Source organism: Parasteatoda tepidariorum, chromosome 8 (assembly GCF_043381705.1).
Source record: "Parasteatoda tepidariorum isolate YZ-2023 chromosome 8, CAS_Ptep_4.0, whole genome shotgun sequence".
Classification (NCBI taxonomy): domain Eukaryota; kingdom Metazoa; phylum Arthropoda; class Arachnida; order Araneae; family Theridiidae; genus Parasteatoda; species Parasteatoda tepidariorum.
Window position 1 is genome coordinate 69805331 of NC_092211.1, and position 14033 is coordinate 69819363.

Here is a 14033-nt window from a genome sequence, read left to right on the forward strand (position 1 = left end):
TATATATATATATATATTACAAAACTCTGTCAAGCAATTTATTTTAGTAATTTATTTCAGCAATTTATATTATTTAAAATATCATAGTTTTATATTTAAAATTTTTTTTTAATTATTTAAGGATTTATTTGGTGACTCGAGAAATTTAGAGTTTATTATATTCAAAGAATACTTTTTAATAATTGACAAAAATAAACAAAAAACAAAAATTATAATGAAATCAATATGTGGAATAAATAACCTGCTCAAATCTATTTCCAGGTGGTCGCATGACACTTTTCACACTGTTAATAACTTCAAAACAAATATTTTCACCTTCTTTGTCACAATCAAGCCAAAGTACCAAATAGTCACAGTTCCGGGCCTATAATATAGATTCTTGCATTTACAAAGAAATACTGAGTTTTATTATTTTTACATAATTCTCAAAAACACACAAAGGAGAATACTTTCCCACAAGTTTCGATTAAATACATTCTCTCATTTCTTACAATTATACGATTTAACAGGGCTTAGAAACAAAATACCCTGACCGAGCCAAGAAAATTTTAACAAATTTCTAGATTAAATTTTTGCTACAAAGGGAAATATTGTATCAAAAATAAAATCTTTCTTTAATTTAATAAGCAATAAAACTCAACTACTGCATATTGTTAAGGAAATAAGAATTTTTTCTTAACAAATTCACTGATTCTTAACAAACTCACTGAAGTGAGTGATCACTTTCCAAAGCACTGATCCATATGATTTTATCAATTGCTATGCAGAAAGTTAATGAAATGATTTTTAACATATTGATGTTTCAATCGAACATCATAACGTGCAGCAAACTTTAACTCTCATTTAGGCATACTAGATTCCTAATGATTCACTGTAAATCCACATGGTTGAGTAAATTGCTTTTTCGGTACTTAATTTCTAGATGATTTTCAAAATATCAGTGTTTTAATATGACATCATAATGTACCGCAAAACCCTGCATTAGAAAATTTTTTGATGAGCCCGATTAGTGGCTATTCAATCGTGAACCCACAGTTTCGTTAATCGCTTTCTTAGCAGTTATAACAGTGGAATTTCACATAGTTTTTAAAACCGTTTTTAACTGCTACTTTGTTTTCCGTAGTAAATTAAAAACTGCACATTTGAAAAAACACTTTACAACATACTCTAAAGACTATTACATCTAAAATTTGCAAATTTTTCCAAATGAAAGATAATTGCTCATTTGAGCGCATTTTTTTAAATTAGAAATAAAAATTAGGTTGAGCAATTTGAAATGAAATATTCTTTAAGCAGTTTGAGTGTCTCAGAGGATGCGTTTTAAGTTTTTTTTTTTTTTTTCGCATTCCCTCAAATGAATTGTTGTTGTATGTGATGCTCAATGGTGCACGCATTGATGCTAACACCAGTAGAATAATTAAATGATAAATTTGCTTTCATAAAACAGTTTTCAAGCTGAAATTTTATTAAAAAAAACTTTTTTTAAAAAATAAGTTATGTCTGACATTCAACTAAATCAATAATATACACAGAATTCAATTTTTAAGTACTCATTCATTTAAAAAATTGAAAAGTCATACTGTTTACAAATAAAGTATATTTTCTAAGAGAAAGATTTTTTGCAATATCAAGTGAACATAAATGTAGTTTTAAAACATGTAAAATAGTATAAAAATAAATATATGTTTATGGAATTAAAATGCTTACTGAAATAAAACTTCTTTAAAACAAAATACCTTGTAAAAACATATCAGGAAGCTTGAAAATGCACAAATACTTAAATGAATAAAATATTTTACCTCAGATTGTAAAAACTTTGGAATCTGTAATTTGGCATTTGCTTCTTTTTTCTCAGTAGGAGCAGAAAACAATTCAGCCTGAAATAATGAAAGTAAATTTGGTTAATATGTAAAAGAACATAAATTCATGAACTCCTTTGTTTCTGTTTATTGATAAATTATGTAAACACAAATGAAGAATGGGTTTTGAACGATGTTTTAGTCAGTAAATAAAACTTTCAAACTATTCTTTAGAAAAACAATTATGATTGTAAGTTAGTTAATAGTTCTCTATTTTCATTAGATATATATATATATATATATATATATATATATACAGTGTGATAAATATTTATTTTTGAATTAGCGAAAATCTTGNAAGAAAAAATAAAATAAAAAGAAAAAACATTAAAAAGGGGGGACTATAAAGCGAGTAGCAAAATCATAACAACTTACTTGGACAGTTATTTTTCAAGAATGATTTAAAAATGTTTTCGCAGAAAGATTGCCAGATTACAAAATATGAAAACAAAAGATGAAAACAAAAGCGCAAATTGAGTGTGTATATATATATATATATTATATATATATATATATAGAAAATAATTTTTAAAAAATAAGGTAAAAATGCAATTTTCTAAATCCTTCACTTTTTATCCATTACAATGCAACTTTTGTTTAGAACATACATCATTAAATACATCTGTTAAACATAATAACAAATATTAATTAAAAATGATAATAAACACCATTTACTAGATTTTTTCCTTTTTATTTATACGGAGCATAACTCATGTTAAAATATAATCATTAAATAGGAAAATTAAACTTAATTGATAATAAATAATAATGAAATATTAATTAAACTCATGTGGAATAAAAAGTACGGTTGAAACCAATAAATGAAAATATTTAGTCAAATTTTAACCATATCCAAATAAATAATTTATAGTAACAGCTTAACTCACTCATATATTACACATTTTTGCAAAACTTGCGAATGTGTCAGATCGCATAAAATTTTGGCAGCTCTGGTGAAATTTTTGAGGGGAAAAAATGCTAAAAAATTTTTTGTTGCTAAAAATTCAAATAGGGAAAAAAAATTGCTTTAACAATTTTTTCAAGCTAATTCAAGAACTGTGCAAAATCAAATGAATTTGTTTTGCTTTGTTAAAGAAAAAAGTATGATCGAAAAGTATTAATAATACATTAACTTTAATTTCTAAAAATATTTTGGAAAGTTATAATTTTAAAAAAAAATTTTAAAAAAACACCCCTATAATTTTGGGACAAAAATTCCGAACCAAAAAATCTGGGTTCTGGGGAAATACTAGGCTCAGAGAATTTTCTGTATCCCTGTATGTACATGCTCTTGTGAATTATGTTGTAAGAAATTGTCATAAGTAGTGCATAACTAACAAAATATAATATAAGTAAACATGTTTTATTTTAAAACTAACAGTTTAACAACAATTGTAATTCATTCTGTTAATTATAACATTTCATAAGATACATAGAAAATTTGCTAAATAAAATTTTTAAAGTTTTATTAAAAAATTTAAAAACATTCAAATTTATTTTAAGTGATAATAATAAGAAATATATGACCATTACCTATATATCAAACAACAACATGTTAAAAGAAATGATTACAAATACCAATTTGTTTTTCTTTTAAAGTTGACTATTAAAATGACAAAATGCAAGTGATCAGTTTACACAGAAAAGGGTTAGTAATTTCAGTAACAGCTATTGGATATTATTCTTCCATACAGGAGAAGTAAATATATATAGACCTCAAATCAATATTAGCAATACATTTACTTACTTTATAAATAATAGGGTATTTAGAAAAATTGGATCAAACGATTGATTGCAGAAAATACCCTAAATAATTCGAAATTGTATTATTTACAAAAGTATTAAACTTAAACATGTCAAGAAGAAAAGATATTGATGCAGTTTTAAATGTATTTGCTTATGGGTTGCACAATTTCAATCATCTTATCCTTTTTTCTAAATAGGTCCCAAGATACTTACAGAATTACTTATCCATTTCAGGGGGAATAAGCAATAAAATCTCTAAACTGTTATTGATGCAGGTATAGGGAATATTTTCATATCAGCACCAGCTTAAGTCAATATAATCATCAAGGGTAAGATATAATCATCATTGCACCAAATGGAGTTACTTCAAACTTTCAAAAATTAAAAAAAAAAAAAAAATGTGTAGGGGTAACTACAAATTATTTGGAATTGGTTTCCTTCTCTGATTTTACTTTTTTTTTGCAGGCCTAGAAGCTGTCAAAATCCAAAACTTGACAATTATATTGGTATAAGTACTGATACAAAAATCTTCCCCAAGTAATGAAATCAAATGTTATTTTTTCTTAAGGATTATGTAGGGAATATGTTTTAAACATTGTCAACTGTCATCTATCAAAAGGTACTACCATATAGAATCAAGTTAACTTGTCTTATGTACTAGTGAATGGGAATTGAATAGTTGTAGTGGTAGCTATGCTACAATTATATGTTAAAGTCAACTCACTAGCTATACATCATTATAATTACAATTAAAATAAGTTTAGTGAAGTCTGTGTCTCTTAAAATATTATCGTATTTTTTTGTAAATTTTCCTAGTCTTATATATTATTTTTATTAAGCTGATAATAATAGGTGCTTTTTAAAAGGTACTGTGGTAATAGGATATTGCCACCCCCGAAACGGATAAGTATCCAAGTAGCTCAAGGTAAGACATGAAAAAAAGCAAAAATGTACAGGCATGCAAGATTTTTTTTTTAAAACTTTAAAATCTTCTTACTGGGTCAACTCGATCCCAGTTATTATATTTCGATATAAAATCAGTACTCATAACATGGCCACACACAGACGTCATTTTAAATTTTACTTGTTGATTATTAAAAACTCCGTCATACTCATACACAGCACAAGCCGAACTCAAACCTTTTCGCTGTTTAAAATGTCCATTTGACAGGATTTGTGCAATTGACTGAGCAAGGGACGGTTTTTCTGCAACCATTAGAACTTGCTTCATCTTGGCAAAGTATTAGAAAACCTAAGAGTCTATTTTCATAACTAAAATGCGTCTTGTATCAAAATTGATAAATTAAAAGTTTTGAAGGCGATAATGTTGACAAACACTCTACTAGACTAGTACACACGCCGGCATAATTGATTGATTAATTGATGAGTGAGTAAAGCTTGATTTTCAATTCTGCGGTATCTACTTGTTACGATTCATCCTCACTTTCTAGCAACCTTTAAGGACTATTCTTGTTGCTAGCACTTCAGATCAACGCAAAGAGCTGTTCGACGATCGAAATGGGCTACAGAGGTGATGCAAAGCAGAACTCTCTTCACCAGTAGCGTCCCGCAGTTGACTGATATTTAAGACACGGTTCCCAGCAGATCACCGAAGTCAAGCATCACTGGCTGCAGTCAGTGTGAGGGTGGGTGACCACTGGGATCAGTCTGCGTAGGGACCGAGGGTGTGTGGTATTGGTCCTCGTTAAACTGTTCTACCGTAAAGTGCTCGACTTCATGTGCAGATCATTGGCCTACCGAAGCATGGGTGACATCCCCTCTGCAGAGCATCAAAATTGTGATGCCATGTCTTCGGATCATCCTCAGGGATGTTTCCCAGACCGTCGCCAATAGCCCATTGTGCAGCTCTAGTGCAGCGTAAATGAACTACAACGACTTCACCAGTAGCGTGTGGATATTCAAAGAAGAAGGAAGTACATTATTTTCAAATATATTAAAAACTTTTAAGTTAGGAAACTATAGGGAACTGAAAACTCCATTAAACATGCTTCTGAAAGAAAGTGTTGTGGAAATTTTAGAAAATATTTTTAACAATTAAATGCGAAAAGTATTATGGAAAAGGAAAATAACGTAGTACATTCCCATACAACTGATGAGAAGAGGGGGAGAAGGAAAGGTCGAGGGTCAAGAGATGAAACCGGTCTTCTCCACAGATAGCGTATTCGAGCGTATGTATGTTCGTGCGCGTGTGAGTAGAGTGTGGTATCAAACATCAGTGCTTAGATGCGTTCATCTGATTATCTAGGTAATGTCATAATAGTCACTTCACAAATAACTAAAAATAAAATTTAGCTTTGTAAGAGAACTGGGTGGTCGCGAGATTAATGCCATGGATTGGTAGGTCACAGATTTATGCCCTGCAAGTCCTAGACGATTACCCTAGAGATAAAAAATAAGCAAAATACAAGTGCTTTACAGAAAAAGGATCATAATTTCATGAACGGAAATTAACATAATTTCTTAGAGTTTATAAGCAAATAGCCTTTCTCCTCTTTCCATTTCAAAATAAAAAAAAAAAAAAAAAAAAAAAAAAAAAAAAAAAAAATAATAATAAAAGAAATAAAATTAAAAAAAAAAAGGGAGGGGGAGGTTTCGGTTTTGTTTTCAGTGAACATATTTTTTTTTATTTGGAGATCTCCAAAACTAGAAAAGAGGTTCAACGGATTCTGTTACTTACCACTGTTTGAAGAAGGAAGAAACCATTTCGCTCACTTCAGAATATTTTTTTTTTTTTTTACATTCGAAACAAAGATGAGGCTTAAATGAAGCGTAAGTTTTTTCGTTTTGACTGCAAGCTCGGTTAATAGCTTACTTAGCTTCATCACAAAGTGAAAATTTGACTAGTTGTCCATTCAAATCTCTGAACATAAAACTGTCTTCTATCTCAAAAATGTTCCGATTTAATTACCAGTTGTATACAAGCTTCTTATCCCGTAAACTCTGGATGTTTATTTGTGATGTACTGCTATAATTTGTGCAACTTTTTCTATTACTTATTTACATGTGTTTATAAATCGTAATTTGTAATGAGTACACAAGCTTACATATGTATGTGTAAGTAAATGAATAACGCAATGGTCGTGAGTTCGAATCGTACCGTAATTTTGAATGTATCTCTGTAATGTTCTCTCTTTATTTTTACTGTCCGTTCTTCAAAAACCAAGGGTTCATAAGCTGTCCTTGAAATGAGCTTTCCAGCCTGCACGTAAGTGTGGGGCAATAAAATAAATGAATAAGGTTTTTTCTTTCAGGTGTTTGGGGCCTCCCCAGTCGAGTGGTATCACCCGTCAAACGCTGTGTGAAGCGTGGAGGTAGCAGGTTTGAATCCCACTGTTACCCTGGATGTATCTGTGCGCTGCCTTTCTCTGCATTGTGTTATCGGTCTTTTTACTTGCCAAGGGCTTATAAACCTTAATTGAGTACACAAGTCTGCAAATATAGGTGTTTAAACAGTTTGGGGCCTTCCTGACTGAGCGGTATCGCCTGCCAAATGCTCTGTTAAGCGTGGAGGTGGCGGGTTCGAATCCCACCGTAAGCCTGGATGTATTCTTTGTGATCTTTCTGTCTTTCTACTTGATAAAGGTTTATAAGCCTTAATTGAGCACACAAGCCTGAAAATGTATGTGGAATCAATAATAAATAAAAAAAAATTAAACAGTTTGCTTACGTCAAAGTAGTTTAATTAAAATTTTTGCTGTCTCAAAACTAAAATTTTATATTAATTGAGTATGTTTTTTTAGAATTAAGAAAGCCAGAAGTCAGCAAGACGTGAAATCAAGTATGGAAAGATATGATATTAATAAAGAAAACAAATTTGCCACATACCGAAATAAGAAAGAAAGTTTTGTCGTGGAAAGAACATCTAATCAAGGTACGGAATTGTATAGTTTCTCTTCTATGAAAAGTGTTAGATCTGAGCAAATAATTGACTCTGATTACAGACACATTATGAATAATAGTAGTATAGGTGTTTCAACATCTTTCGAAAACTTTTCATCTCATTATATAAGTTCAAACATACGTGCAATACCTTTTAAGCTCCCTGAAGAACAGTGTATTGCATCAGTAGTCCCAAAGATTGATTCTGTATGTAAGCCTAATGAAACACCAAAAATTGATTTTAAAATAAAGCCCATTAAACCAATACCTATTTTAGATTTGAGAAAAAGACGAGTTGATTTAAACTCGCCAGTTCTGGATTTGAGAAAAAGACCAGTCGAAACAAACACGCCAATTTTTGATTTGAGAAAAGAATCAAATAAAACAGAACTAGAAGCTACGGATTTTTCATTAAAGGAAGTTAAAAAGGTAAAATCAGATTTTGATTTTCCAAACGACTCAGGAAATGATGAATGCCAGATTCTGGATTTGTCAATAAAACGTGTTGAAATAACTGAAACAGAATTTACTTTAACAAAAAATCCAAGCAATGTAAACCATCGAAATCTTGATTTAGCGGGAAAACAACCGGAAATTGCTAAACCAGAATTTGATTTACAAAAAGTGTGTGTCGAGTTTCCTGTTTCTGCACTTCATATTGATGAAACAGTAAGTCCAATTTCAAATGAAAAGATTGTGGCTCTCAGTTCTCAAAATAATGAAACTGAAGCTAAAAAAAGTACACATGAACAAGACCTGCCAGAACTTGATTATTACCCAGAATCACCGCTTGATTTTCCCGTTCCCACACTGCATAATGATGAAAATGTGAGTTCCATTTCAAAAGAAAAAAATGCGGCACTCAATTATCAAGGCCTGGAAAGTAATGCTGAAGAAGGATCAAATGAAGACGACTTGCCAGAACTTGATTATTATCCAGAAACATCGCTTGATTCTCCTGTTCATACACTCCATAATGATGAAAGAGTAAGTCCCATTTCAAAAGAAAAACTGGTGGATTTCAAATCTCAGGGTATTGAAGTAAAAGGTGGAGAAGGGTCCAACGAAGGCTTGCCAGAACTTGATATAACAGAAGCTCCTGTCGATTTTCCCGTTTCTAGACTTCACATTGATGAAACAATAAATCTCATTTCAAAAGAAAAAATTATAAATCTCAACTCTACAGGTATTGAAGTTAAAGATGGATCATGCGAAGTCTTGTCAGAACTGGATATCACGGAAGCATCAATTGATTTTCCACTTCCTAGACTTCATTCTGATGAAAACATAAATTCCATTACAGAAGAAAAAATAGCGTCTCTCCAATCTGAAGGTGTTGTGATTAGAAATGGAGAATGGTCAGTAGAAGAAGAAGCTTTACTTAGAAGGAATTACAGGGATTTTCTGAAACAATATCGCATTCACGATAGTCGTCTATTATTTAGACGCAATTTAAAAACATATATACAAAGCAATAAATTTTTGAAAGCAAAGCATTTTTATGCTAGATTGGGAAAAGATATCAATGAAAGAACGCTTAAAAGTATATATTATAAAGCTCGAAGCATGTTTTTATGAATTAATACATAGTGATGTAGCAGTATTTACCATTGACTTTCAAAACAAATACGTTAATAACTGATGTTTAAATGGACATATTATCCGAAATAAAAAAAATTGTAAAAAAGGGTTTGAAAATTTAATTTCATACAAACTTTTTAAAATTTTTGACTTCTACATGTAATAATGTGGATTTCAAAAGTATATTTCTTGAATTTTGTTATTTATTGAATGAACTTTAAGTCCTTTTTAACCTGATGTTAATGTTAAAGGTATTTTAATGTCTTGTACGCTGCAACACACATGTGTGAATCAAAATAATGGTAAAACAAATGGAGGGTTAATCCTTCTGATGAAAATAAAATTAAGGAAAGTTATTTTAATGTGTTTCTCCACATGGTGTTCCGTATGGGTCAACCTTAATATATATTTTTGAATATTTGTCATAAATGAAGTATCTATCAGGGTCGCAACTTTATTTGGAAGCAAGAAAAAAACAATTTTATGAAATCTAACGAAGCACTCACTGCTGAGTGACGTGGAGTTGAAAACACCCAAACCCGTTTGATTGCTAGGGGAAACAGAGAGAAGTAGAAAGGCAATTATTTGAAAAGACTTATGAGTTTAATGAGGCAATCAGCCTTATTTTAGTATTCTCAGTCGTGGTTTGTTAGATTTCGATGACGTTTATTTTCTTCTTCTTTCAAATAATAATTTATACACTTTTTAACTTCATTTTGATAAGGATTCCAAAAATATATATTTATAGAGATGATTACGAAACACTCAGTATTGATTTTTTTGTCCATTTCAATGTGTTATATAATAACACTATAGGGACGAAGATTTATCTGAAAAGTGCATTTTAGTTTTTTTTTATCTATCGATGTTTTTGTTTTGTTCCTCTAAAGTTAAAGTTTTTAATCTCTGCCCCCCCTTTTTTTTGCAGATTTTGATAGTTTGTACAATTGAGAATGCTGTCCTAAAAATAGAAGTAGAGACACGTACAAATGAAAAAATACTTAGTTTTATTACTTTATATCGCGTATCGATGAAATAAGTATTTAAAAAATTTTAACGTTTTCCCAAAAAACGTTTCTTTTTTCTTCATTTATTTAGAGGTTTCGCAGCTTACTTAAAGAAGTCCAAAAGATTTCAAATAAACTAATGTAATTCGTTAAAAATTGGACTTCCATTTTACGTTTATAGTTTTTGAGTTAGATTCTAAACTTAACAGTTGATTTTTTCATGTATTACTTCTTGTTGCGGCGGCTCAGAGCAAAAAGCCACGTGTCCTCTACGGTCAAAAATAAAGAATAATTTCAATAAAGAATAGAAAATCTTCAAACTTTATATATTTTTATAAATTTATCATTGTAAAATAAAATTTTATGGAAGTTAAAAGGCGACCTATTACTATAAGCTCTTTTTTTTTTTTTGAAGGAAAAAAAAAGATTCTAAAAATAAATTCTCCTTCCAATTTCTGTCACGCTACGCCTATGGGTGTAAGGAAAGTTTTTGGTGTTTCTTATTTGAATATTAATTGTATTTAAATGAATAATCCCAAGAAACTGAAGAGGAAAGATAAACTTGGTAAAAGAGAAACTTTATTCGCTTCAAAAACTATTGAGATGGAAAAAGTCGATAAGGTTTGAGTGCTTGAAAACATTGCACTCATTCTCAAGACTCAACAAATGTGAATGCAAATGAATTTGTAACTACGGTCAGTGTGCGGGTGGGTGACCACTTGGATCAGTCTGCGTAGGAACCGAGGGTGTGCGGTATTGGTCCTCGTTAAACTGTTCTACCGTAAAGTGCTCCACTTCGCGTGCAGGTCGTTGGGCTACCGAAGCAGGGGTGCCATCCCCTCTGCAGAGGACATAAATTGTGATGGCATGTCTTCAGATCATCCTCAGGAATGTTTCCGTCGCCAATAGCAATCGCCAATGTAATGACCGTCGCCAATAGCCCATTGTGCAGCTCTAGTGCGACGTAAATGAACAACAACAACGGCAAATGAATTTGAGAAACAAAAAATAAAAGTTTCTTTTTTCTTTCTTACTAGATGCCACGAGCGAATTTTTTTTTTTTTTAAATTCAGATCTCTATTAATTATTCTTTCAGGGTGGGTAGCCTAATCTTTTAACACAAAACAAGCACCTTATAATTACTTTTTAAGCACTATATACATTATCAAAATGCAAAAAATTTTCAAAGACTTTACATGATATTAATAAAATAACTAGTTTCTGACAAAGAACTCTTTTCTTCTTTATATATAAGCTATTGTAAAATGATCAAGAGATTTTTCGGTTCGACATCAGAGGGCCGAAAATGAAACCTGAAATTAAGAATATCTTGCAAAATGCAGCAGAGTTGCACATGAGAGGGCAATAATCTCACCGAACCCAGCTCAGTATATGCACATGCGGACTCACAAGTATTTATAAGCTATGAACCAACGGTAAGCCGAAATAGATTGCGGTTGAATAAATTGTGAATAACGTTGAATAGAACAATGTAAAAACCACGTTTTTGCATAATACGTGAAAATCGACATTGTTAAAGAAAAAAATAACTCATTTTTGAAAAGGGAAAATTAAGCACTTTTTAAAAACTCTCATGAAAAAAGCACCTTTAAGGGCTTTTAAAAAACGAAAATAAGCTCCTTTAAGCACTTTTCAAAAACGCTAAGCACCATATCTTTTCTACTTTTCCCCCCTTGAAACACTGAAAGAGACGTCATTTCAATGCTATCGTCAGTACCCCCATACTCATAATTCTTGGACTTAGCGTACGGACGCATTGTCGCTATAGAATTTGTGAGAAATGCCATCTGAAATTTTTTATTTTCAACCAAAAAAAAGGTAAATGCAAAAAACTAGATTTTTCGTTTTTATCTGCAAAAAACATATTTTTAGAAAAAAAAATTTAGTCTCAAAAGGCGGATTAATGTACAAAAAATAAAGACAACCGCCAATTTTTCCAGAAAAAATCCGGACTAAATAGCCAAGGAACGTAGGCATTCTTCGGCTACCGACATTCAGAGCACTCGAAATACGTTGATTTTTCTTCTTAATGACTTTTGAAGCTGATCAAGTTTTTTTATGATCAAGTATAATAATTGTATACTATTAGAAATTTCTCTTCAATACTTTGAGGTGTCTCTTAGATTATCAAGTAGGTCGCTTGTCTCATTTATCGAAACTGGAATATTTTACACCCTTATGTTTTATTTATGTTAAGTTTTTGTTACGCTTTGTTTCCATGTTTTATATTTGTGCATGTTTTTTTATGTATTGCTATTTTATTTGACAGGCAATTTTTTTCAACTAAAGCGTTTACGTGCAATATCCTGCCAAATTGCATGTAAACACAGTTACTGCAAAAAATTGCCAAGATGTACTACAAAGAATATTTTTACGAACAATGGTAAAGGAAAAGTAAGATTTAAATTTTGTTTTTTTTTTTAAAAACTAATTTTGGGCTTGAATGTCACACTTTTATATTACATCATAAGTACAGAAAATAATTAACACAAGAAAATAATAAATAATTCATAATAAATAATTAATAACTATTAGGTAAATTGATAAATTAATAATGGGCTTTCGTTTAAAAAAAACATACCGTTTATATAAAATAAACATGCAAATCTTGTAAAAATTAACACCAAAGAAAGTACAGCAAATCATAGAAGATGTCAAGTTTAAATTTATTTAAGACATTACAAAAATTACAAATTTTAAATTGAATCACTTGATATGTTTAATAAGGCAGTAAATTGAATGAGCTTAGAATATGTATACAAATGACAAATGGGATTTTTCTTTCATTAGGAAGGAAGTAGAAGAAAAAATACTTCATCAGCTAGAAAAATTTACATATACACAATTTAAATTGCATTCTAAAAAACAGTATAAGAATTGAAAATTTCTCAAATTAAATTGCAGACATATATTGCACAAATATAGAGTGATCTCAATTAGTCAATAAAAGTTTATAAGCAGTAAAAAATTTACAGAGCACTTTCATCGCAGCGTTTTACTGAAAAACAGATGAGCAGTTAGCAAGTTTTATAAAAATTAAAAATTTTTTTTGCAGGCACATTTTAAAAGAATAAGCAAATCCGCTATAAAAATGCACATTTAAAATAAAAGAAAAATCTAGCTAATTTGTTTTTAAAGCAGCAATATAGTGTTAATAACAATTTCGGTTTCTTGGTAGCACAGTTGATAATTTTTGCCACACGTTAATATTTGAAGGGGATACAGATTTAAACTGCTCCAGTTATATATAAAATTTTTTTTTTATTTATTTATTTATTTTTGATTTGCAGAAAAAAAATATTACAGGCAACGTAATCAGTCTGATTGCAACTTACTCTAGTTAAACCATATAAGTAATTTTTATTAAAAGCTACATTTTCTTTTATGTTATAATATTTATAGTCCTAATTAGTTAATTGGTAACATGCTACAATTGTGATTCTTGTGCAATTGCTTTATTATTTTATGCACCTCATTTAATTGATAATATGATTATTTACAAATTATCACATTTTTAATTAAAAAGGGATAATTTGTAAATTTTAATAATTTGCATAAATCATCCATTTAACAAACACTTTTTAAAATGACTACATGCCAAATTTCTAGTAGAAAAAAAATATGAAATATAAATTAAAAATTTTCATTTGAAGTATATTTAATTTCATATTTCAAAGATTTGCTATATACAAAGCAAGTTAAAGCAAAGGAATCCATCTAATAATGAATTTTAGATTCTACATATCAGATATATTAATGATAAAAACTTTATGGGAGACATGGTTGTGGAAAATTATGCTTATAGCTATAGCAGGAAATTGATGAGAATAAACGAAATAAACAAGAAATTGGGAAAAAAGAAATTCCTTTTCTGTATATGCAAAAGTAATTTTTACTGAAAAAAAAAAACAGGAAAAGG

General features: G+C 30.0%; 1 protein-coding gene across 1 annotated transcript in view; it reads right to left on the reverse strand.

Moving 5' to 3' along the window:
- The window catches only part of LOC107456424 (topoisomerase 3-beta), a 27851-nt gene extending 22667 nt beyond the window's left edge, over nt 1-5184 (reverse strand). The window contains exons 1-3 of the mRNA XM_043052662.2: nt 4603-5184; nt 1800-1877; nt 242-364 (exon numbers count right to left, since the gene is read on the reverse strand). Of these exons, the coding sequence (XP_042908596.1) occupies nt 242-364; nt 1800-1877; nt 4603-4836 (435 nt within the window). The 5' untranslated portion in view covers nt 4837-5184. The remainder of the gene's footprint in view (nt 1-241; nt 365-1799; nt 1878-4602) is intronic.
- Nucleotides 5185-14033: the final 8849 nt, after the last annotated feature.